The 27,580-nt window shown below is 42.5% G+C and overlaps 1 protein-coding gene across 1 annotated transcript in view; it reads right to left on the bottom strand.

Annotated features, from left to right (window-relative positions):
• tm7sf3 (transmembrane 7 superfamily member 3) overlaps nt 1-27,303 on the bottom strand; it is a 51,476-nt gene extending 24,173 nt beyond the window's left edge. The window contains exons 1-5 of the mRNA XM_060914318.1: nt 27,030-27,303; nt 10,797-10,951; nt 5,943-6,093; nt 4,417-4,537; nt 2,742-2,913 (exon numbers count right to left, since the gene is read on the bottom strand). Of these exons, the coding sequence (XP_060770301.1) occupies nt 2,742-2,913; nt 4,417-4,537; nt 5,943-6,093; nt 10,797-10,951; nt 27,030-27,105 (675 nt within the window). The 5' untranslated portion in view covers nt 27,106-27,303. The remainder of the gene's footprint in view (nt 1-2,741; nt 2,914-4,416; nt 4,538-5,942; nt 6,094-10,796; nt 10,952-27,029) is intronic.
• Between the last annotated feature and the right edge of the window lie 277 nt (nt 27,304-27,580).

Raw genomic sequence — 27,580 nt, 5'->3', positions numbered from 1 at the left:
TAGGATGGAGAGTGATGCTCAACTTGTCTCTTCAGAATTCCCCATAGGTGTTCGACTGGGTTCAGATCAGGAGACGTACTTGGCCACTGAATCACTTTCACCCTGTTCTTCTTCAGAAATCCAACAGTGGCCTTAGATGTGTGTTTAGGATCATTGTCATGTTGGAAAAGTGCACGACGACCACGGGCACGGAGTGATGGTAGCATCTTCTCTTTCAGTATAGAGCAATACATCTGCGAATTCATGATGCCATCAATGAAATGCAGCTCCCCGACACCAGCAGCACTCATGCAGCCCCACATAAGGACACTGCCACCACCATGTTTCACTGTAGGCACCAGGCAGTTTTCTTCATATTCCTCACCTTTGCGATGCCGTACAGTTTTGAAGCCATCGGTTCCAAAAACCTTTATCTTGGTCTCATCACTCCAGAGTATAGAGTCCCAGTAGTCTTCATCTTTGTCAGCACGGGCCCTGGCAAACTCTAGGCGGGCTTTTTTGTGCCTGGGCTTTAGGAGAGGCTTCTTTCGTGGACGGCATCCACGCATGCCATTCCTCTGCAGTATACGCCGTATTGTGTCACGGGAAATAGTCACCCCAGTTTGGCTTTCTGCTTCTTTAGATAACTGCAGTGAACTTGCATGCCGATTTTCTTCAACCCTTCTCATCAGAAGACGCTCCTGTTGAGGTGTTAACTTCCCTGAACGACCTGGACGTCTCTGTGAGATGGTTGCAGTTCCGTCTTTCTTACATTTTTCTACCACTTTTGCGACAGTATTCTGACTGATAAGTAAAGCTTTGCTGATCTTCTTGTAGCCTTCACCTTTGTGGTGGAAAGAAATTATTTTCTTTGGGGAATTCTGAAGAGACGAGTTGAGCATCACTCTCCATCCAGCATCCAGTCACTAACGCTACGTTCACACTGCAAGGCTTAATGCTCAATTCCGATTTTTTTGTGAAATCCGATTTTTTTGTGAGGTCGTTCACATTAACAAATATATGCGACTTGTATGTGATCCTCAGTATGAACGAAAAGCGACCTAAAAGTGTTCCGCATGCGCACTGCAGGATACGACGACGTCACACGCAGTGAGCATGGCCAGTGTTTATGGAAGTAAAACCGCCCGGTTGCGGTATGACCCATCCAATCTAGCTTGAATAGCTGCATCCCCCCAAATGGAAATCAGCTCCCTAACCTCTGCGTCCTTCCATTGAGAAGATTCAGAACCTTCACAGCCCGAAGCGTCCCTCGCATTGATGTCATGCGCAGGGGCGCAGATACGTTTTTTGAACTGGGGGGGACAAAGCTGCCAGCAAACCAACCCCAACCCCGATATGCCTGTCAAACTTGTTGTTAGTAACCATAGCAACCAAGCTCGAGCTCGCAACCTGTGCAGTCTGCGCAGCTCAACCAACCGAATATCAGTCTTTGTTTTATGTGAGTTGTTGCAACTATATGTATACACTCAATAAACCGAATGGTAATTAGTCTTTTGATTTTTCCGTGAGGTTTGCCTTATGCAAAGAAAGACAGCATAGACGTTTTTTCCTCCCTATAAGTAGGGGGGACCGAACGAGGTGAATTTAAATATGACTCGTCCCACCCTCTATCTGCGCCCGTGATTATGCGCCATGTTGTTGTAACTTTTTTTGAGAGACCTGCCGCCTACTTCAGCGCAGAATAGTGACGTTTGTGGCTTGTTGATGACGTGTAAGTCGGATGAATGCGACCTGGCGGTTCAGACTGAAGTCGCATATGAAAAGAGCGGATAGGAATCGGAATTAGCACCACATATCCAAACGGCCTGGGTCGGATTTGAAAAAATCGGATCTGTGTCGTTCATATTGTCAATAAAAGATTGGATACAGGTCGCATATGGGCAAAAAGATCGGATTTGAGTCACTTCAGCCTGCAGTGTGAACGTAGCCTAAAAGAGGTCATTGCTGAAGAATGGAAAAAGACTGATGTTGCAAAATGTCGCCAACTTGTTCATTCCATGCCTAGAAGACTTGGTGCCATCATTAAAAATCATGGAGGCCATACAAAGCACTAGATTGAGTAGTTTTTGTTGTGGGGGTGCACTCATTTTTTCACCACCCTAATTTGAGTAAAACTGAAAAATGTGTAATCCAAGTTATATTATTAGCCTTACTTTCCCGTTATAAGTTAAACAGATGTTATATTAAACTTTGTCTTGTCAACATTTTGGAAATTGTGTTTGAGATATTGTTTAAAATGTTACTTTTACAAGGGGGTGCACTCATTTATGCTCAGCACTGTAAAAACACAGTGGACTGTTCTGTGACTGAGCTAGAATAAAATTAGATGCTCAATTTAACTCGAGTGAAATTAACTTTCATTGAAATTCTCAAGTGTCAACAATTAGCTATTATTAATTTTTTTTTTTTTTATCCGAAATCAAGATAAGATATTTAGAATAATAATGGCATTTAGCAGACGCTCTTATCCAGAGCAATGCACAAGATACCCAGAGCAGTTAGGGATTAGATGTCTTGCTCAAGGGCACTTCAGCCATTCCTACTGGTCCAAGAAATCAAACCAGCAACCTTTGGGTCCCAAAAGCTGCTTCCATAACCATTCAGCCACGGTTTCGCCCCATATTATATGACCATGTGTAAAATTGTTATGGTTGCATCCAGAATTAAAAAGAAGTGTGCCAATTCAGTGCTGTTCCTGAGGTGTGTACTCGAGAAGAGCTTAAGATTGTCACGCCACTGACCTTCCTACCATTTTCCACCATGTTTGTCACCCAGGCAACCGTCTTGATGCCACTGATGAGACTCTGCTCCGAGAGGTCGTTCTCAGGAAGGAAGAACTGGTACACGTCATACTCTAAACGCCACCGATTATTTAAATCCGTTTCCACATCACACGCCGGGGGAGAGGCTCCTCTGATCCCAGAGCAGAAAGGAACAAAAAGGTGGGGGGGAGAGAGAGAGAGAGAGAGAGAGAGAGAGAGAGAGAGAGAGAGAGAGATTAACAGGTAGAAGAGACAACGATCAGAATAAGACGAGGTGAAAAGATAAATGCTGTTATTTACAGTTCGGCAAAGACGCAACACTGAATACAACACGTAATATAGTAGCCTGACTTTTTCTTAGGTGTAAAGTGACCATCAGCAGCTCATCACATTTTCATTTCAAGCCACTCCATTTGTGCTTGTATTTCTGGATACACAGCCTGTATATTGTTTATATTTTGCACCATAATTCTATGGGGGTATATTCAATGAATCATTTAAGTCAATCGAGGTCCATAAAAATAAAACAAGCTCCACATATAAAACAGGACAGGATTCAGAAATATAAAATGAGGTCCACGAACAAAAAATGAGATGCACAGGTTTTTGTAACAAGTTTCCGAGCACATACGTATTTTATAAGTCTCACACAAGTCTCGTGAAGATTGCACGGATAAGCGATGCCTGCCGTGGACCAAACGAACTAAATGCATCCATCATCTCTAGCCGCTTTATCCTGTTCTACAGGGTCGCAGGCAAGCTGGAGCCTATCCCAGCTGACTACGGGCAAAAGGCGGGGTACACCCTGGACAAGTCGCCGGGTCATCACAGGGCTGACACAGACACAGACAACCATTCACACTCACATTCACACCTACGGTCAATTTAGAGTTACCAGTTAACCTAACCTGCATGTCTTTGGACTGTGGGGGAAACCGGAGCACCCGGAGGAAACCCACGCGGACACGGGGAGAACATGCAAACTCCGCACAGAAAGGCCCTCGCCGGCCACGGGGCTCAAACCAGGACCTTCTTGCTGTGAGGCGACAGCGCTAACCACTACAACACCGTACCGCCGAACTAAAGGCAACATGGCTAAAAATCGAATCGGCCGATATTTAATTGCAATTAGTTGCCAATACTAGTCACAATATAAGGTTACCAAAACTGAAAACGTAATTGAATAATGTATTAAGAAATAAAGCAAATTAAAAATGACTTCAGTTCTCCTTTAATTTCCCCAAACACGACAAGCTTCCTAAACTTATCTAGCCCGTCAGGTCGAAGCCCCACCCCCTGGTGCTTGTTGTTGACTGGTTGAGAATATACTCATTTTATTCTCTCACTTTATATCTGTCAATCATTTTTGTGGATCTGTTTTATTTTTCTGGAACATCTGTTATCCATAAGTCACTGCATATAATTCTTGGGATCAAAATTCCGTCTCGGAGTATGGCTTGAATAACAGGAATGACACGACAATGCACACACACACACGACACAAAAACGACTCAAGTTGGTGTAAAATGAAACAAATGGTTTTACATTTAGAAAATAGTACCTTTAAAGCTTTTAAGGGACCATGCAGACAAACTATACACAAAAATCATTCTGAAAGATGATATGAGAGAGAGAGAGGGGCCAGGGTTAATACCTCGCACTTCCGATGTTAGCAGGAGCAAAGCGAATGGTGGTCTCGTAAAGGTTATAGAGCAAGTAGATGTTTGGGTCGATCTCCACTGGGTACTCCAGATTGCAGGCTCCAGGGACAGGGTCTGCACACAGTACAGCAACAACTTGGTAATATGTGAAGACAAATACATCCTCATTTTCTTTTCTAAAAACAGAGTCTGGGAGAGAGAGAGAGAAAGAGAGAGAGAGAGAGAGAGAGAGAGAGAGAGAGAAAGAAAATTCTCTCTCTCTCTCACACACACACACCCTTCCACAATTATTGGCACCCCTTAAGCTTCATTTACATTTAAAAAGAGAAAAACAAATCCCTCAAGGAAATTGTTTTCAATAAAAATTATTGGCACCCCTGGAAATTATCGTGAACACAATTTAAATTGTACATGTTTGAGTTGATTGGAGTGTGTAGGAAATTTCAAGCTGTAATCCAGGACTTCCTAACTCACTGGGGGTAAAAATACGAGGTGACACAGAAGCCAAAATTCCCTTAGTCATCCATCAACCTGGGAAAGATCAGAGACACGCAAACCAAAATGAGGGAGAAGTGTGTTGACCTTCATAAGTCAGGGAATGTTATATATATATATATATATATATATATATAAAAAGCTACTCATCTGAAAATGTCCATTTCTACTGTTAGAGCAATAAAAAAAAAAAAAAAAAAAAAAAGTGGACACCAACTGGAACCTGTTACAAACTTGTGTGGAAGAGGACCAGAGTTGATTTTGCCCCACGTACAGTGAGGAGGGTGGGGGGTGGGGGTTATATAATTAAATAAAATCAAGGATCACTGTTGGTGAATTTTAGAAAAAGTAAAATCTTGGTTTCCAAATCTCCAAAACAAAATCAAATCATCAGACTCCACCTCCATGCCAACAGCTTATTTGGAAGGTTTTGCCAGGAGGAAGCGGGGGGGGGGGGGGGGGGGGAGAGCACCTTTTCTGTCAGTTAACCACAAGTGTAAGCACCTGAAGTTTGTGAAACACTATTACAACTTTGACTGGAACCGTGTTCTCTGGTCTGATGGAACAAAAACAGAGCTTTGTGGCCATAAACACTCAAGGTGGGTTTGGTGTGAAAAGAAGGAGCTCTGTAATGAAAATAATCCAATCCCAACTGTAAAATATGATGGAGGCTCTGTGGTGTTTTGGGGCCGTTTTTCCTCCAAAGGCCCTGGAAACCTCGTTAGTGTACATGGCATCATGGACATTTTAAATCAAAATCTGGCTCCTCAGCCAAGAAACGGAGTGTGAACAGTTGTTCATCTCTGTGTTAGCCCTGCGACGGATTGGCGACTTGTCCAGGATGAACCCCACCCCACCCCCCTCTCTCTCTCGCTCACCTGGGATTGGCTCCAGCTTCCCCACAACAGATAAATGAATGAATGAGAATGAAGTAATGAAATGTTGACCCCATTGCAGTGAAACTGATGCTTACACAAATGTAACAAGTTTACCACACTAGAGAGCAGAATGAGCTGATATATACCAGTGCTTGAGTAGGGCAGTATAACTCCTATTCCAGCAACTGAGTCACTGCTCGGAGCCAGCAGGAAGCACGAGATTGTCGACTGAGCTGGCGAAAGAGGAAACAGTAGCCCGGAATCAACTGTGGTCACTGAAGAACCATACGCTAGTACCTGAATCAAAACACACACAGACACCAGAAAGATGAACAACAATGTCTATAAATAAAACTCTGACCGAGAACAGTTAGCTCATGAAATTGTAGGGGACACAATAAGATGTCAAAAGCAAGATGGGTTTTTTTAGTTGAGTATTTAAATGGTGAAGGGAGGTATAGGTCCACAGCTTACATTCTCGGAAAATAAGTATATTATTGTACCTTTAGCGGTACAATGGCTTGTCACTGGGGCAGTACCCTCTAAGGTACTTATTTGTACCCTTTATATACTGCTTGGGTACATATATGGATCTTTTTGGCCCTAAAAAAAGTACACACATTTACCTTGAGGTCCAATAATGAGCCTTAGGGGGTACATTAGTGTAGATTGTACCTTGGGGAGGACAGAAAGAGACTCCTACTGTACCCTTATTTCTGTCAGTGTAGGGACATAAGGCAATAGAGAAAACGTAAATCAGGCTTGTCGTTTTCGAGTCCAGGACTCCGACTCGTGACTTGACTCGGACTGCACTGATTACTGACTCTCGCATTACTGCATTCGGACTCAAATTGGAGAGGAGTACTTGGATTTTTTTTTCTTTATTTTTTTTTTGTAACATGCCATAATTTGGCATAAGATATTTATATCTACATTAATTTTTATACTAATTCCATGCAAAAGAATGGACATTCACCTGTTCATACGTCATGTTCAGGAACAAACTAACGTTAACCGCGCTAAAATGCCTGGAGAGAACGTCCCTAGGATTGTCCGCTTTGCTTATACAGGCTTCTCGTGCAGTGGAGGAAAAAAATTAATTAAAAAAAAAATTAAATAAATAAATAAATAAATAAATAAAAATGCACTGCGTGTGTTCCATATGTAGAAGAACTATCGAGGAGACGACCTCCAACTTCAATAGTCATTTGGCAAGACTCCACCCAGAGAAGGAAGTGACATGCCATGTTCATTGCCCTGTTGATAGTGGGGCTTGCTGAGCGATGAACTAGCTAGTGTTAACCCTCTCTCACTTTATTTGCCCTGTTGATAGTGGGCGGGGCTTGCTGAGCGATGAACAAACTTTCATCTGTTGCCCATCAACTAAAATGAGGCAGTCGAGAAGTAACATTAGTCCAACGCAGTAGCAGAGACGCTTTCACGTAAAGATCTGTGGTTGGTTGAAGAGAGCAACTGGACTTGCTTGAAGATTCTTGAAAACGTTTCGCCTCTCATCCGAAAGGCTTCCTCAGTTCTGTCTGACTAATAGGGAGTATCCAGTATTTATCCTCTCATGGATCATCATAGAATCAGAATCTATGTACCTGGATGACTGAGATTCTTCACAGACATGTTTCTACGCACTTCGGGATGAGATCCCTTCGACTGGTGCGGGAGTATGAGAGGACTTCCAGAAAACTGGCAGACATCTTAGCCAGAGAGGATCGTTCATTTTTGTCAACGTGGAACGGCCATCACTGAACAGAGGTGGGGGTCTAAGACATCTTTTATCAGCCACCTACAATGCAGCCATCTTCAACCAACCACAGATTACTATGTACCTGGATGACTGAGATTCTTCACAGATATCTTTCACATAAAGGCAGCAACAGCCACAGTCAAATGGTGTGGTTGGAGTCTTGTTCTCGGACCTGGAATTTTCTTTAATGACTTGGACTTGAACACTGGGGACTCCAGACTGGACTCAGGGTTTAGTGACAACTACAACACTGGAATAAATCTAAGGTTTTACAATAAAGTCCAATACGCAGATCACATCACAACACGGGTAAGGGCTTTGATCACAACGACTTTCATAGCAATCCGTTTTATTCGGAAAACCCAACCTCAGATGTTGAAAACTAACAGAACAGTCATTCGACTTGGAATTCCTAGTCAGGAACTCTGAGAACATCTGCCATGTTCGAGTTCAACACACAAGGTTATGAAAATATGGCGACACACTCAACAGGAAACATCTGCATAATTTCATGCTTGATATAACTCGACTCCAACAGGTGTTTACATTTAGATTTGTAACATGATTATATCGATTTTATTCAACGTCGTGGTGATAAATTTTACGGAGTGAAGATGAACAGCTGACCTGTCTTGCATGTTATTTCAACACTACTCACGCAGAAATAATTCACATGGACTTTCATACAGGAGGTCGCAAATCCATGCAAACACTGTTCTAGGTATCCATGTTTATCCAAGAGCCGAAGCACTGCTGGTCTGAAACATGAACCTGAATTACTTAACTGGGCTTCTAGAAGATACAGGTCATCCAGAACCTTGGAAGAACTTGTCGGAGCTTGGAATTACGTCAAAAGTACCGTATTTTTCGGACTATAAGTCGCACTTTTTTTCATGGCTCGGCTGGCCATGCGACTTATACTCCGGTGCGACGTATATATGTTGTTTTGTTTTTTTTTCCACTGCGGAATAACTGGAGCTGATGCCGAGTCTGACGACAGCCACGCAGAAGAAGAGGAAACGGCGCTTCATCTGCCGCTGGAGGCAGAATTGTTCAGAAGCGACACCGAGGATGAGGAATTCAATGGATTTGCTGATTTGGAGTGAAATCATCAGCTTGATAAACTTGATTGACCTGTGTTTTATTATTAATGATAGGCCTATAGTTATTTAAATAAGTTATGTAGTGATTTTAGGCAGTGCTTAATTTGTGAAGTGGGAGGTCCCAGAACGCAAGAGGTGGGTGGGTCCGGCGACTCAAAAAAAAAAAAAAAAAGGCGGGGGATGGTTTACTATAACTTTATGCACATGCGCTTATTGTGTGTGTAAAATAATAATAATAATATCAGACATTATGATCTTAGAAAACACTTTAGTGACAAACAGTTACAGACAGTAATATGTCGTGATATTATATTATAAAATATTAATTTTTATTAGTCTATATATTAAATTATATATTACATTTATCTTCTAAAATAACAGACTGTACTCATCACAACCGGTTTATTTCACCATTGGAGATCAGATCACACAAGACATGAGTTAAATGACTCATTTTAAGGATTTAAATAGGGGATTTAAAAGCGGTTGTTGTTGTTTTTTTTCACTAGACGGTTGTTTTTACTACCGTACCTGTCTTTGGAGATGATACACCTATAGCCTACTTGACCTCCGATTTGATGAAATAAAATTCGACAAAAATGAAGAATGACTCTCCTCGATGATGACTACAGCTTTAATAACACAGATGAAAGAGCCATGGGGCGATAATAAGCCCTACCGGTAAAAATATTCTAAAAGCAAACTGATTAATGCATCAGTAATAGGCTACTAATATTAGTTATAATAATACTATAGGCTATTAGTAATAACGATAGTGATAGTATTAAAGATAGTAGTAGATATTTAAAATAATCAGACTAGGCTACTTACAGGGCAAAGGGCACGTTATCACTGCTCAGCTGTTCGTTTATTAAATAAACAATGCAGTCGCGCAGTAACCACGCGCCGCTTATCAGATAGAATCACAGATTCTATGGATAGAATAACCCTTCAAAAAAGTGCGACTTATAGTCCGGTGCGACGTATATGTTTTTTTCGTCTTCATAATGCATTTTTTGGCTGATGCGACTTAAACTCCGGAGCGACGGATAGTCCGGAAAATACGGTACTTGTAAATACGTACAGCATAAAAATCAGTGAAAAGTAAGAATCGCTGCTGTGTTTATTGTTCATAGTGTGAGCAGCCATGCTGATTTGACGTCACTTGGTTTTCCTTTGTACTTACAAGATGGAGGTCGGGATTCTAGTTAACATCTCACTACAGCAAGTAATAAAATCAACCAAGAAACAACAGACCCGTTAATGTTTACATGGACATGTTCATCATTTCCTACTGGACAAACATTAACACGTGTGTGCACTGCAAGCATAATATTAAATGTTTAAGGGTTGTTTTACAATCAGGGTACAAAGTTTGTGTCACAGGGGTCCAAAATTCAAATTGATTGAAACTGGTTCTTGTACCAGTTTTTAAGTGAAGGACAAGTTAAAGAACAGATTTCAGGTAATTTTTTGACGTGTGTGTATGGTAGTTTTGTGTAATCTGCTATAAGATTGGAGAAACAAATGAAGTGATTCTCGGAGAGGACATTTTTTTTGACAATTCAGAATCCACTACTTCCATAGTGCTTTTAAATATAAGGCTGTAAGCTTTGTGTTAGTTGTCTCTTGACCACATTTTAGGATGAAAATCATTTTAGATATGTTATTTTATATTGAAAAATTAGCCGTCTCGGAGAGGACATTTTTTTTGACACAATCACATACTAATTTGATCAAAATAGTCTGAAAACTTACTGGCATTCAACATTAAAACTTAACTATGTTTCCAATGATATGGAACCAAATATGTGTTTTATGGTATAAAGAATGATGTAAGTGCATCCCTTTTGGAGCTACCTGTGGTCAAAAAAAGCACTTTTTCTAAATGACACGAGTAATTTTGCTAAATATGACATATATTGCCATACATTCACCAAAAATAACGTTATCACCAATTTTTTTTTTGCATGGTAAATAGAGCTCTCACAGGGCTACAATAAACAACCAAGTTTGTTTAGTCGAGCCTTTTGATATTGAAGATAAGAAGTGTTAAATGTGATTTTTAGCTTGCGGACCCTGATTGTAAAACAACCCTTAACAGGGCATGTACATGTGTGAGTGAGTAGGTCACTTACGCTTGTGTACGAGACGGTGGCATTGGTGTGCTGAGTGTGAAACTGCAACGTGACGAAGGCCACATCAGCTGGGATTTGGGACACGTTCACTTCCACACTTCCATTCACTGGTATGCTCACATTCTGGAACATTCCCAAAGTAAACACCACTGGGTCTGGGTGGGAGACAGGGAGACATTTTTTTAATCCCTCATGTAGCATCAGGCTATAGACGTGAGAAACTTAGCATTACAGTAGTGTTTATTTTTAAATTGCAAAATATACCGTACAGATTATTGAAAATTTTAGCCTTTTACAATTTGATAGATGAACATTTTATCATCAAAATCACCCAATTCCAGTACATTACTTAAAAAACAGACATTAATTTGATCCATAAATATTTATATGGACAGGAACACTCCATGTTCAGGGACTCAAAACTAACTCGTATTCTTGACTTGACTAAATGTTGTAAAGTGGTTTTTCCTTCCCTCAGGAAAAGATTACACGATCATCCACTTGAGCTGTCTTCTGTGGTCTTCCAGGCCTTTTGGTGTTGGAGTTCACTAATGCAGTCCTTATTTCTTAACTGTTGGCTTGGCCACTCCTAAAAAAGTTTCTGCTCTCTCTAATACCCCTTTTCCACCAAATCAGTTCCAGGGCTGGTTCGGGGCCGGTGCTGGTGCACAACTCGTTCAACTTGCGAGCCAGCTGAGAACCAGTTTGCTTTTCCATAGCTCACGGTGCTAAGGGAAGTCACGTCATTACATCGCTGTATACATCAGTTACGTCGCTACGCCTGCATAAACCTTGGCGCAAATATCGAAGCAAAAACAACACAGAAGAAGCAGCAGCAGCAACAATAATAATGGACGACTTCGCGTTTGTACAGCTGCTGTTTCTCGGTGCTTAAAAATGGCGATCTTTCGCGGTCTTGTTATTGGTCTTAACAACTCCACCCCCCCGCTGACGTAAGCGGTTCTTTCCTCTGGCCCAGCAGAGAGTTGGTGCTAGCCTGGAACCGGTTTTTCTGGCCCCAGAGCCAGTTCTTTGTCAGTGGAAACAGAAAACCCGGTTCCAAACTAAGCACTGGCCCCGAACCAGCCCTGGAACTGCTTTGGTGGAAAAGGGGCATAAAAGGTCAGTTTTATTTTTCCAGCCTAATAATCTTCACTTGCAATCAACACCTCTTTGGACTGCATATTGAGGGCATTTAAAAAAATAAAAATAAATAAATAAATAAAAAAACCCTTCATAAATAAAACAAAGTTACATAAATAATTCAATGGAGATGTGTCAGATAGGCATGTAATACATTCTAGAATTTGTCGTGACACTGTTAAAAACATCACTCAAAGTACTTGGAGAATAAAACTGTTCCCTTGTGGTGTTTAGAACAAGATACAGTAAAATATGCTTGATTGTCAGAGATGTCCTATAGTAATGGAATAATGGTGGCTCATCTTTAATCCATCCATCATCCGTAACCACTTATCCTGTGCAGGGTCGCAGGCGAGCTGGAGCCTATCCCAGCTGACTATGGGCAAAAGGCAGGGTAGACCTTGGACAAGTCACCAGATCATCACAGGGCTGATACATATGGGCCTTTTCCACTACCCTTTTTCAGCTCACTTCAGCCCAACATGGCTCGCATTTCGACTACCCCAGAGCAGCACGACTGAGCTCACTTCAGCCTTACTCAGCACCCAAAACTCGCACGGTTTTGGAGTGGGGCTGAAGTGAGCCCAACCGAGCCGAGTGGGGCTAGGGGCGTGAGGAGACATTCCCCTGTGCACTGACTGATGAGGAGGAGTGTCCTCACATGCCCACACACGCCCCGTGAGCACGCCGGGATCTGTAAACACCGTAAACCCGGAAGAAGAAGAATTACGACAAAGATCAGAAAACTAGAAGATGGAAGACCAACCCAAGTGAGGAAAGGCCAGCCAGTTTATTGTTTACTATCCGGGTCGTGAGACTACCGCTTAAAAGGTCACTGATGTCACTGTTTGCGCCGCCTAACGACATCACGTGACGTCCACCCACTTTCGCTAACTCCACCCAATGTGTCCACCCACTTCCAGCCAGCACGGTTCAGCGCGGTTGTAGTTGAAATGCAACCCCAACAGCCCCACACAGCTCGACTCAGCACGGCACGGCTCAGCCCGACTCAGCCGCGTTGGTAGTGGAAAAGCCCCAATAGAGACAGACAACCATTCACACTTTCAGTCGATTTCAAGCCTCCAATTAGCCTAACCTGCAGGTCTTTGGACTGCGTGGGAAACCCATACAGACACGGGGAGAACATGCAAACTCCACACAGAAAGGCCCTCGTCAGCCACTCAGCTCGAACCCAGGACCTTCTTGCCATGAGGCAACAGTACCAACCACTACACCACCGTGCCACCCTTCATCTTTATCTAACCCCCACGTGTGAGCCTTGAACGACCAATACGATGCCTGATATACGCGATTTGGTCATGTCTGGTTTGATTTCGTACAATTTGTTTTCAAGACATGATCCAATTCATTCTGCCACTTCCTTAAAATATAAGAAGCCAGCGAAGTTCTAAGGCTAGGATTTTACATTTCAGCGACATCTTTGGTGAAGGCTCTTTTGGCCACATTATCTGCCTGCTCATTACCAGCGAGGCCAACATGGCCTGGAATCCGTCCGACCAACTGAGACGGACAGAGCTCAGTTTGTCTTTGTAAAAGCTGCATGTTAAGCGTTCCCATCAACAGCTGCCAAATGCAAATTAAACACTAGGAATCAACTCTACACGTTTTCTCTCCTTAATTAGTCATGAAATAATGAAGAAAATGAGCCGTAACCGGCCATCAAGGTGCTTAATTGTCTGATTACTTGTGAGCCTGTGAAAATGGAGGGACTTTTTTTTTAAAAAAAAGCTGCAATTCCTAAACGTCCCTAGTTTCCCTGTAAATTCCTAGTTTTCTCCATGGACAGTATATTAGCTCTAACACGCTTGTAAAATTTTAAAAAACATTATATGGGTTGTGCCAAACTGCTTATGACCTGATCTATGTTGGTATGGTACAGAGGATCATTATACTGAAAGTACTGAATTTCTTTATCGTTTTACACCGTCATACAAGTACAACTCGGACCAGATTGTTCAACATTGTACACTGGAGTTAGTTCAAACTAGAACAAATCTCTTATTTTGCAATCACCTTTTGGCCAAAACTGAACTGTAGGGTGACGTTGCTAAACGGTTTAACAACCACAGCTAAAAGGAAGTTCCACTCAGGCCAAGAATGTGCTGGATTATACAAGTCTGTCCACCCAGACAATTCCTGACCTAAATCACAGGACAATGATATTTGGCCTGAATTCCCAAACACTAATAGCTGCCCATTGACCATACATGAGCACAGCCGAGGCTCTCTTTTCCTAGAGAAGGAAACTTTTTACAGAGAGAGAAAAGCCGTTAAAACATCTCTGCTACAGCATCTTGTGATTAGCAAAGATGAATATCTTACTTTATTGAACATTCATACACGCATTTTTAACATAAAGTGCAAGATGTGTCAAAACTTGGCAAATTAAAGTCCAAACAGTTAAACAGGCGTTGTGTGGCAAATGTCAGCCAATTCTGATCATCTACGATGGCAAGTTTAAAGTGTACATCCCAGACCAAATTGGGGTTTTTTTGTTTTAAATGAAAGTATGTCCCTTTACACACTCATTCAGAAGGGTAATTTTGCACAAGGCCATCTGTCTACAGAAGAAAAAAATAAGATAAAACGCGTCTGGAAAAACCCCAAGGGAGTCTGGAGCCAGATTCGTGACATGACCTGCGGAAGCGCCAGCAGGCTGCGAGAGCTTCGCATGGTTTCAGTGCACAGCCTGTGTAGACCAAGTTTAGCAGCGAGCGATTTTGCACTGAAATATAGAATTGTCACCCGAGCGCAATGTGGGAAACGATGAGTACTAATCCCATCAAGATTGGTGTTGCTACACCCTCCTACGATACATCTGTTAACCATTTTAATAATTATGCGATAACGTTGAAGAAATTTGCAGAAAACCACTATGGAATCAATTTTGTGCCAAAAATGTTCATACAATACTTTTGAAATATAAACAAAAACGACAAATCAAAATACAAAAAGAGAGAGTCAATTTTTTTAGACTGGCAAACAAATTATTCGTGTAATCGTGCAAAATATCAGTCTATTACTCTTCAGAAACCTTTTATTTTTGTTCTGCGTCTCTCTCAGTTTTGGTTGCGATTCCAGCTTTCTCGTTTGCACTCCCTGACTTTTTGCTTGCAGTTTTGGCACAAGCTTCACGTGTGGGTGGGCTGTCCAGGAATGCATTCCCATTGGCTAACTTGTGTTTGACTGACAGCTACGCTCAGCCATTCCCTACTCGGATTCTGGCGGACTGTTTGACGAGTGACCGATCCATTGACGGTAAACAAGGATCGAGTGGACTTCAGTGGCGACTATGATATTGAATTAATTCAACAAAGTGTAAATTCAATATCATAGTCGTCACTCGATCCTTGTGTACCGTCAATGGATCAGTCACTCGTCAAACAGTCCGCCAGAATCCAAGTAGGAAATGGCCGCAACAGCCTCCGGGGGATGGCTGAGCGTAGCTGTCAGTCAAACACAAGTTAGCCAATGGGAATGCTTTCCTGGACAGCCCACCCACCCACACGTGAAGTTTGTGCCAAAACTGCAAGCAAAGAGTCAGGGAGCGCAAACGAGAAAGCTGGAATCGCAACCAAAATAAATTACGTCAAGCAAAACTGAGACACAGAACAAAAATAAAAGGTTTCTGAAGAGTAATAGACTGATATTTTGCACGATTACACGAATAATTTGTTTGCCAGTCTAAAAAAATTGACTCTTTGTATTTTGTCATTTTTGTTTGACATTTCAAAAGTATTGTATGAACATTTTGGCACAAAATTGATTCCATAAACCACCAGGTCGTTTTCTCATAAACAAACCAGCGCCGACGTAGGATTCAGAAGGAGGTGTCCCGCACGCGACGTCACGAAAATCAATGTTTGCCGGGAAATCCAAATGCCGAGTTTTTTCAGAGGCGGACCAATTCGCCTCAAATGGCTCGATTTCAACTGGATTTTTCTGGCATTGCGCAAGGTAAAAAAAAAAAAAAAAAATTGCACAAAATGTGACAGACATTTGACCAAAGTTTAATATAAAATAGGAGAATTACATTGATCTTGCTCCTGAATTTACCCGTGATGTGCACTTTAAAGTCTCTCCATAGTGCCTTTGAGCTCATAGCGGATCCAGACCTGTCTTCAGACATTCTTGTGACTGGGCTTGAACATGAAGGCTCAGCTATGCGGTCATTATCAGCACGCTTCAATCTCCCGAGTGCTGCTTTCAACACAACGTCTTTGTGCTCCTCTGATGACAGAGAAGGCTTGTCAGTTGGAAGACATTAACCTCCAGGCTGTGCCATCTCATCTCCTGAATCACCGATTTTAGCAGAGTCATGTCTGCAGCCATACAGGGTTGTTAGGGTGTCACTGTTTAACAATTAGTCACAGTGTACCATCTGATGGGTGCTGATTTCAAAATACCAAGGGTTTTTTTTTAATCCCAAAATTATTTCCTTACTCCAATGCAGTCATGCTGTCTGCACTTGGGAAAAGCCCAGAGGAGCTCTACTGCCATTCCTACCATATTCAGAGCTTTAAATCATACACAAGAACCAAAAATAAATATGGCATCGATGGCCACAACTAACTATATTGGGATTTTTCCTCAGTGCAAGTGTTTGTGGCAAAGGTCTGATTTGATAAGTCAGTCAGGGTCTCACCGGTCAGAACCAACCAAAATGATGAAAATAGACGGGACTATTTTTTGCCAGAGAGGCCACCATAACTCCATCGTACGTGATGTAATTTTCCACGAGCATAGCGGAGGTGTACAAGTGCATGCTGTAGTGTCAGCAGGGCGACGTATTCTGTCAACGATGGTTGGAGACAGATGCAAGTGCGGAAGATCGTTATTATAAAGTGCAAACAGTCCAAATCACCAGGTATACATCGTGAACGATAAAACGGGCAAAAAGGTTGAGCGAGGCACAAACAGGATATCGCAGACAGAAGCAGGGTCAAAAACAAGGAAATCAGGTCAGGAAACAAGGCTCGGTCACAACAATGCAATACTTCGCAAAGTCAGTCTGCGTTCAGAGTCCTTATATAGGCATGCTGATTGTGCCTTAATCCCATGCAGGTCTCTCATTCCTGGTGTGCGCGCTGTCCAAAGCGCTCCCGAGAGTCCTTCTGTTGTGACAACTAGACTATAGTATAATATGGTCTAGTGTGACTTCTCAGTCAATTTGTTTGCATTTCGCCACAAAATTATGGCAATGCAATATTAGAAAAGGAATCAAGATAAAAGTCCTTCCTGCATCATTCATGGTGTGTTTGGCAGCGCCGATCTCAGTTTCTGTAACCCTCGGCGCCTCGCCTATATTACATAGCTAGGGTTACACTGGGGGGCTAGTCGTCTGGTAACCGCGAGAGTTTGACTCCCCACTTCCATCTGTATTGTGAGGGTGCCTACTGCCATTTGGCAAGGCACAATTTTTATGATGGTCTTTGGTATGACCCAACTGTGAGCAGAACTCACGATCTCCCACTCGAGAGGCGGACATGCCAACCACTAGGCCACTCGCCAGTATGGATAAAAGAGTGGCTAGTTTATTTTTAAATAAATATTCACTTGCTTATCTTCCATCTGTTTGATGCATGATATGGTATGCGGTCATGCAGAACCCCACATCACGCACCACCACCCTCGCTTTCATCTCCTAGTACATCCATGTATCTGCTAATCCAGTATGACCACGCCCAGGGAAAATGGCCCAACGGACTGATGTTACAACTTAAAAAATGTTTAAGCCAAGTCCGCTTAATTTTTTTTTCCATCTAGAACATCTTGTACTAACGTATAGTGAAGACATTTCATAACTTCGTAACCTCAAATTTCCCAGTTAGTTGCTTTAATGTATTCAATATAGAAAATGAGAATTTAACCAGTCTCCATATTTAGCTTCCAGTGGCTTGTCTTGTAAGCACTACCTGGTAAATCAATCATTCAGTACATTGTGAAAGAAGTCATCGGTTATGTGGAAGGAAAACCAATTAAAAGCCCCAGAGCTCTGCATTAACAGAAATCCAGCTATTTTAACAGCATAAACTAAAGAACATGCATCGTATAGCAGGAGAAACCCACTTAGCCAGAAGTCTCTTTATTAACAAGTTTTGTATTTACGGAAAAGGCGAAATAGGAACCTGAAGCTCACCCCAGGCTGGCGCTACCAAGGCAGAACGACCGCTGGAGAACACTGGAACACAAGTTGAGGATGACCAGGCTGAGGTGTGGTCTATCGAGTGAACTATTTATAATTGTTCACATGGTGAAAATCCTTGGCTATGGACTCCGTTGGTTCCTGGTTCATTCACTACACTCGCAGTAGTGGTGGTGTTTTACAGTTGGTGTCTGTAGGCGCTCCCAAAGATGATCAATACTGAATATGTAAGACGACTTGCAAAGTCCCAGTTAGCAACCTGAAGCCAAACATCAAACTATACAGGTAAGTAAATACTTCTTTTATACACGACTCAAAACACACACAGTCTCACTACACCGATCATGTTTGGAATGGAAATTAGATCCCAGATCTACAGTACAAAAAGTAAAAGACACCCTCTTTGATCATTATGTTTAATAGGGGGGGAAAAAAAAAATGCAGATTCTCTCTATACTTGTAATTGCACAATATGGCTACACAAAATACACACTACAAACCAGTGTCTGTGGTCACAGTGGTAGCAGGTGGTCAGGTGTGGTGAGCAGTTTGTGACCACAGTGGTGTGTATGGAACCAGTAGCTCTAACTGCAATCACACACTTGGGTGCATAAGGTGTACATCTGACATGATGTGTATAAGGCAAGAAAAGCACAAAGGAAGGTGGAGATACAACAATGGTATTTATTGCAAGTACTGCTGGGATTCTTCGGTCTCTAGAGTTCACACAAAATGTTGCCAAAAAACAACCCACAACCATCCAGGGAGCGAGGGTTCTACAGCAGGAAACGGCATATTGATGACAGACTGACTGTAACAACTCCAAGAACCACGCTTTACAAACGCGGTGAGCAGAAAAGCATCTCAAGACACATGCTGAACCATGAGGCCAATGGGCTACAACAGCAGAAGACCCCATTCAGCTTCCACTCCTGAACAGGCATCTAAGGCTGCAGTGTGCACAGGATGTGTGTGCGCGCGCACGTGGGTGTGGGGTGTTGCACTTTACTGCACGAGTTGTTTACATCCTTTGCAGGAAAGACAATAAATCAGTTCTACATTGTTGAAACCAAGAAAAGCTGATCGTTTTGGCAAGCACCTTCATACCATCAAGAATGAAGCGTTTCTTCTTTCCAGAGACAAGACACGTCAAGAGCATTGCACATTAGGGCTGGCCTGACCCATAAGGGAACCAAGCATGTGCTTAGGGCCCCTGTGGTCACCAGAGCCCCCCTCCCCTCCCTTCCCTTCCAAGAGTGCTCAAAATGTTTTACTCAAAAGCTTCCTGTAACTGTTGCTCAGTCCTACACACCGGCTTGGAGGAATCTTAGCCCGTTCCTCTCTACAGAACAGTGTCAACTCTGGGATGTCGGTGTTTTTCCTCACATGAACTGCTCACACAACATTTCTACTGGATTAAGTAAGGTCAGAACTTTGACTTGGCCATTCGTTTACATTCACAGTATTCTTCTATAACCAATCTTTGGTAGAATAATTCAGAAGTCATTGTTCCATCAATGATGTCAAACCATCCTGGGCCCAGTGGCAGCAAAACAGGCCCAAAGGCAGCAAAACAGCAGGGATGAGAATGGGACATTAAAAAAAAAAAAAAAAAAAAAAAAACACCACACTCTGAAATGTCTGCCAACTTTCCCACATATATATGTTTTCAAATTCAATGATGGTTTAAAACGTTTACAGACAGAGCAATAATGGATGTAACCGTAACGATATATTAGAGTCAGGAGGAATCTTTGACAATTTAAGTAAAACGTACCTTTGTGCTTTTTTTGTTTTGATGTGCTCCTGGATGTTTCTAGCTCCTCTGTTTCCATAATTGATCATATCTGAGCACAGAATACACAGAACCTTTCCCGGCACGTCCACTTTTCGGATATGTTCCGTCAGGCACGTCGTCACAGTTTGTGTCCCTATCTGCACGGTAACGCTACTATCGAGCCATGCCCATCGGAAACAGTTCTTTATCCCGTTCGATTTATCAATTTCCCTGGCACGATCCTCATTTTTGCGGTCCAAAACTTTCACCATATTGGCGAAGTAACTTTGAAAACTAACCAAAATAACTAGAACTTAAGTGATCAAAACCGTGTACGTATAGCTTGTTTCTCCGCGAATTGTAGAAGTGAGATGAAACTAGCGCCAAAAATCGTCGTGAGTTGTCGTTAGCATAAATATTGAAGAAGGCAATGACGATTTCCATCATCATAGCTACAACTAATTTTGCGATGAGCGCTGCCGAAAGATGCTGGCGGGCGGGCGGGCAGTCCTGCCTGCTTGTGCCACCACAAGCCTCGCGCCAACCCCCGAAATTCTCTCAACGGATTTACACGTTTCACAAAAAAAAAAAAAAAAAAAAAAAAGACATTTTCAGCGGGAAAAACTCGGAATTCCGCAGATCCGCGGAAAATTCTCATTCCTGAAACAGACCCAAACCATGAAACTACCAACACCATGTTTCACTGATGAGATAAGGGTCCGATGCTGGAATGAAGGGTTTCCCCTTCTCCAAACATGACTACATTACATTAATGATGACATTTAGCAACATACCCAGAGCAGCCTGGGGAGCAGTTGGGGGTTAGTTGCCTTGCTCAAGGGCACGTCAGCCATTCCTGCTGGTCCAGGGAACCAAACTGGCAACCTTTTGGTCTCAAAACTGTTTCTCTAACCATTAGGCCATGGCTTGCCCATGATGTTCAATTTTGGTTTCATCGGTCCACAAACTTTTTCCAATAGCCTTCTGGCTTGTCCACATGATCTTTAGTAAACTGTAATCAGGCAGCAACGTTCTTTGTGGAGAGCAGTAGCTTTCCCCTTGCAACCTGCCATGCACTCCACTGTTGTTCAGTGTTCTCCTGATGGTGAACTCATTAACATGAACATCAGCCAATGTGAGAGAAGCCTTTAGTTGCTGAGAAGTTAATCTGGGTTCCTTTGTGACCTTGTGAACTAACCCTAACCCTGCTCTTGGAGTGATCTTTGTTAGTCATCCACTCCTAGGAAGGGTAACCGTGATCTTGAATTTCCTCCATCTGTCTGACTGTGGATTGACAGCCTTCAAACTCTTTAGAGATGGTTTTGTAGCCTTTTCCAGCCTGATGAGCATCAACAACTCAAAAAAGGAGGAGTCATCAGAAATCTCCTTCATTCGTACCATGATGCATTTCCACAAACGTGCTGTGAAGATCAGACATTAAGAGATCCCGGTTCTTTAAAGAAAAACAGGACACTTAGCCCATGTTTACATTAGACCATATCAGCGGATCATCAGATTAACGTTTTTAAAGCAATTAGTGTGCACACAGCAACACCAATACACGGATACGCTTGGCTCCGCAGGCATCCTGCGCTCCAAATCACTCCGCCCTGAACAGCGAGTGCCCTCTGGACACTGCGCACTCCGGCCCTGCGCAGCTCACAGAGCGCGCGAGTGAAGTGCACAAGCCACGATTCGGGACTGAGCCGCTGTGTGTGAGATCCCAGCGCATATCACTTACCACTTGCAAGTGGAAGGATGGCAAGCCTAAAGACAATCATAACTACACAATGGGCAGTATTTGAATCAGTATTTGCAGTATTTTCATACTTTTATACTCTTTAATGAAAGGTGATACAAGGCGGAAGTCCGCGCCGTTTTTCAGCAGTCGCGTCACATGACCAACGCCAGCGAATCAGGAAGGTGGATGTCACAGTGACGTTGTCCAATGAGATGCCAGCTAGAGCTCAGCACAGCGTATCCGCATATTCTGAATGTTTACACAGCACCGGAGCTGACACGATCTGGATTGAATACGTGGACCCTGGCGGATTCCCGTTTCCCGGCGTTTCCAGGCGGTTTAATGTAAACGGACAGTGCATCCGCGAAGAAAACGAGACAGATACGGTCTAATGTAAACGTAGCCTAAATCATACCTGATTTTCAGTCAATGGGATGACAACACCTGACTAATGCCCCTTTTCCACCAAAGCAGTTCCAGAGCTGGTTCGGGGCCAGTGCTTAGTTTGGAACCGGGTTTTCTGTTTCCACTGACAAAGAACTGGCTCTGGGGCCAGAAAAACCGGTTCCAGGCTAGCACCAACTCTCTGCTGGGCCAGAGGAAAGAACCGCTTACGTCAGCGGGGGGGCGGAGTTGTTAAGACCAACAACAATAAGACAGCGAAAGATCGCCATTTTTAAGCAACGAGAAGCAGCAGCTGTACAAACGCGAAGTCATCCATTATTATTATTGTTGTTGCTGCTGCTTCTTCCGTGTTGTTTTTGCTTCGATATTCGCGCCAAGGTTTATGCAAACATAGCGACGTAACTGACGTATACAGCGACGTAATGACGTGGCTTCCCTTAGCACCGCGAGCTATGGAAAAGCAAACTGGTTCTCCGCTGGCTCGCAAGTTGAACGAGTTGTGAACCAGCACTGGCCCCGAACCAGCCCTGGAACTGATTTGGCTTGCCACTCACTGACATGCAAGATCAACTTGAATACTAAAGCGCAAATTAACACCAGACCAGTCTTGTGATATTTGCTACCTTTTAAGAATAAAAACATGCCAGTCTGACATTAGTTATGTTGCTTACATCATACTACAACTAATAAAATCGATAATGAGCATGTTAGATTTGGACCAGGTGTGTGAATTTTCAAAACATTGACAAGAGTCAGTATTATTAACATCACTAATGCAGTGAAGGACCCCAAATCAAGTTCTGCTCAGAGCCCTGTAAAGGCTTGGGCCAGCTCTGATGGATATAAAAATTAACAACATCTCTGTTGTTTAAAACAGCAACAATGAAATGAGGAAGCTCGAAAAGCCCATGAAACAAATGTCATATTCTGACAACAGGTATTACATCAACCATTTTGAAATATTGACTGGTTTTACCTCTGATAGAGGTAACGTTTCTCAGGAAATGCTGCGCATTATGCTTAACCTTCACAACTTTTCCAACCACAACAATAAGCAAGCACAAGTGTGTTGGAGAGTTACAGCACTGTGTGCGAAGACTGAGGTTCTGCTGAAATGAACTTTTAAAAAAAAAAAAAAAGAAGAAACCTTTGTCACATACACACTTCAAGCACAGTGAGATTCATCCTCTGCATTCAACCCATCTGAAGCAGTGAACACACGCGCACACACCCAGAGCAGTAGGCAGCCACACAAGAGCACCCGGGGAGCAGTCGGGGGTTAGGTGCCTTGCTCAAGGGCACCTCAGCCCAAGACCACCCCACGTTAACCTAACTGCACGTCTTTGGATGTGTGGGGGAAACCGGAGCACCCGGAAAATGCAAACTCCACACACAGTTCAAACCCAGAACCTTTTTGACACAGCCTATATATAGGCTAGGCCTTCTTGACCCACACACATACACACACGAGACAAAGTACAAATTGTAAATAAAAATGGAATGCAATAATTTACAAATCTCAAACTGATATTGTATTCACAATAGAACATAGACAACATATCAAATGTCGAAAGTGAGACATTTTGAAATTTCATGCCAAATATTGGCTCATTTGAAATTTCATGACAGCAACATCTCAAAAAAGTTGGGACAGGGGCAATAAGAGGCTGGAAAAGTTAAAGGTACAAAAAAGGAACAGCTGGAGGACCAAATTGCAACTCATTAGGTCAATTGGCAATAGGTCATTAACATGACTGGGTATAAAAAGAACATCTTGGAGTGGCAGTGGCTCTCAGAAGTAAAGATGGGAAGAGGATCACCAATCCCCCTAATTCTGCGCCCACAAATAGTGGAGCAATATCAGAAAGGAGTTCGACAGTGTAAAATTGCAAAGAGTTTGAACATATCATCATCATCTACAGTGCATAATATTATCAAAAGATTCAGAGAATCTGGAAGAATCTCTGTGTGTAAGGGTCAAGGCTGGAAAACGATACTGGGTGCCCGTGATCTTCGGGCCCTTAGACGGCACTGCATCACATACAGGCATGCTTCTGTATTGGAAATCACAAAATGGGCTCAGGAATATTTCCAGAGAACATTATCTGTGAACACAATTCACTGTGCCAGCCGCCGTTGCCAGCTAAAACTCTATAGTTTAAAGAAGAAGCTGTATCTAAACATGATCCAGAAGCGCAGACGTCTTCTCTGGGCCAAGGCTCATTTAAAATGGACTGTGGCAAAAGTGGAAAACTGTTCTGTGGTCAGACGAATCAAAATTTGAAGTTCTTTATGGAAATCAGGGACGCCGTGTCATTTGGACTGAAGAGGAGAAGGACGACCCAAGTTGTTATCAGCGCTCAGTTCAGAAGCCTGCATCTCTGATGGTATGGGGTTGCATTAGTGCGTGTGGCATGGGCAGCTTACACATCTGGAAAGGCACCATCAATGCTGAAAGGTATATCCAGATTCTAGAGCAACATATGCTCCCATCCAGACGACGTCTCTTTCAGGGAAGACCTTGCATTTTCCAACATGACAATGCCAAACCACATACTGCATCAATTACAGCATCATGGCTGCGTAGAAGAAGGGTCCGGGTACTGAACTGGCCAGCCTGCAGTCCAGATCTTTCACCCATAGAAAACATTTGGCGCATCATAAAACGCAAGATACGACAAAAAAGACCTAAGACAGTTGAGCAACTAGAATCCTACGTTAGACAAGAATGGGTTAACATTCCTATCCCTAAACTTGAGCAACTTGTCTCCTCAGTCCCCAGACGTTTACAGACTGTTGTAAAGAGAAAAGGGGATGTCTCACAGTGGCAAACATGGCCTTGTCCCAACTTTGAGATGTGTTGTCATAAAATTTAAAATCACCTAATTTTTCTCTTCAAATGAGACATTTTCTCAGTTTAAACATTTGATATGTCATCTATGTTCTGTTCTGAATAAAATATGGAATTCTGAAACTTCCACATCATTGCATTCCGTTTTTATTTACAATTTATACTTTGTCCCAACTTTTTTGGAATCGGGGTTGTATTTTTCTGTCGTGTTTGGCTTATGTTGAGGCATTTCCCATGCACAAAAACTCATGAAATTTGATACACACAGTAATCATTGTAACCGCTTCTCAGCCACAGACGTTTGGCCCCGGGACTTCATAGCGCCCTCTAATTAAAAAAAAACTCTTTAGAACTTATGGCTAGAATCTTACTCAGAACCCTTAGATCAGTACAAAAATGACATGATCATGAGTTGCCCTAGCAACAGACAGACAGACACACACACACACACAATAATAGTGACCTACCATCATTGTGCATTTTGTTGCAGACATATGGAAACTCTGCATGTACACACACAGGAAAACTAAGATGACTTAAGATTACAGCGTGAGATAGAGATAAGGAGGAGACACGTATAGTTTTGTACATATATAAATGTACATTTTCACACCACAGAAACACACACACAGTCTTTGTCTCTCTCTCTCATCCATCAAGCAGTCATGGCATTTGCAACATGCACATCACCTTTGAACATTTGATGAATATATGACTGTTTTGTTGGGTGGCGGAACGTCCTGGGTTGCAGAACCACAATATATAAGGGTGCATCAGTTGCCCCCTAAAAATGAAAAGTTCCTCCGATCATGATGCATTTTCGTTTTTATGTTCCTTTTGGTAAGAAAACACACTGGGTGAAATATTTTGACAAAATTCAAAAGTTTAATGGTGGCACCAGGAGCTCAAAGTTATGGAAAAAGCTGCTATTTTATGACTTTTATGACAAAATTTCAATCACTTTTCATGAAACATTATGGCACCTTATAGAGTATACCAAATATCTTAGATACACATTTTTAGTGCATATTCTAAATATATTATCAAGCACAGTTTGAGTTTTAGCTGTTCATTGAATCATTGTTCAATTACTTTTAAACAATATAAAATGTATTATGAATCACATTAATGCTTCTCAATCCCTTGCAAAGGTTCTTAACATGATCTCTGGCTCACAAGGAATCAATAAATGGAGTCCAGTATTGTGATTCAAACCTTACACGAAAACATAAAATAAGCGTTTTTTGGCAAAAAATGAACCTCATGGTGCCACTTTTGAATATGGTCAAAAAAACTTTACAGGATGTCTTTATCGGTGAAAAGGAACACCCGAACAAAAATGCATCAGATTTTATGAAAGTGAGGGCAACTGATGCACCTTAATTTTTTTTTTTTTATATGGGCGGCACGGTGGTGTAGTGGTTAGCGCTGTCGCCTCACAGCAAGAAGGTCCGGGTTCGAGCCCCGGGGCCGGCGAGGGCCTTTCTGTGTGGAGTTTGCATGTTCTCCCCGTGTGCGCGTGGGTTTCCTCCGGGTGCTCCGGTTTCCCCCCACAGTCCAAAGACATGCAGGTTAGGTTAACTGGTGACTCTAAATTGACCGTAGGTGTGAATGTGAATGGTTGTCTGTGTCTATGTGTCAGCCCTGTGATGAGCTGGCGACTTGTCCAGGGTGTACCCCGCCTTTCGCCCGTAGTCAGCTGGGATAGGCTCCAGCTTGCCTGCGACCCTGTAGAACAGGATAAAGCGGCTACAGATAATGATATATATATATATATATATATATATATATATATATATATATATAAAAAAACACGTGTGTAAGAAGAAAAAAAAAAGTGAAATTTAAAAACAGGTGTTTGTGAGTGGTGTTAAACCACATTAGACACTAAACTGCAAGTTTTGTAACAAATTGTTGATTTTCAAGTTGAGGAGATCAGAGACTACTATACAATATCAGTGGAAGGAAACAAACAAAAACAAACAAATACATTTCAGTGTCCATGTTTTATGGAAATACAGCCATTACACTGTTAGTGAAGACTCAAATTCACATTATGGTTACTTTAATGCATTTATAAAGTAAACACCTTGACTGTTTGTTTTCATAACAGGCTTAACGTGTAAACAAAAACCCAAACAGAAACTTACTTTCATTTTGCGCCCAAACTAAACCCAGGCACCACAGCAGGACCAGCTCAGCACACGCCATCCACACACCACACATCTTCCTATCTTCCTTCCCTCCTTCCTCCCTTCACTTGCACGAGTTTGCAAGTAAACACTCCTCCACCTCGCTACAGATTTTTTGACACTGTATCCATCAGAAGCCGCTGCACTGCGCCACACTTTCTCTATTTTTTTTTCTCTCTCTCTCTCACACCTCCGACCACAGATTGCCTGCAGCACACGGCACAACACTGTACTGTACACTGCGCATGCGCTCAACACACTTCCCATTATACGACTTCACTCGCCCGCGCAACATCACGTGAGAGGTGCGTGTTAATTACTGACGGCTGGTCGGCAGGGGGCGCTCAGTTCACGATTCAGAGTCGACTCTTTCGATTCCCAAAACGGCTCATTGCCATTCATCTCATCTCATCTCATCATCTGTAGCCGCTTTATCCTTCTACAGGGTCGCAGGCAAGCTGGAGCCTATCCCAGCTGACTACGGGTGAAAGGCGGGGTACACCCTGGAC

Source organism: Neoarius graeffei, chromosome 2, assembly GCF_027579695.1.
Source record: "Neoarius graeffei isolate fNeoGra1 chromosome 2, fNeoGra1.pri, whole genome shotgun sequence".
Classification (NCBI taxonomy): domain Eukaryota; kingdom Metazoa; phylum Chordata; class Actinopteri; order Siluriformes; family Ariidae; genus Neoarius; species Neoarius graeffei.
This window is presented reverse-complemented; position numbering and strand designations above follow the sequence as displayed.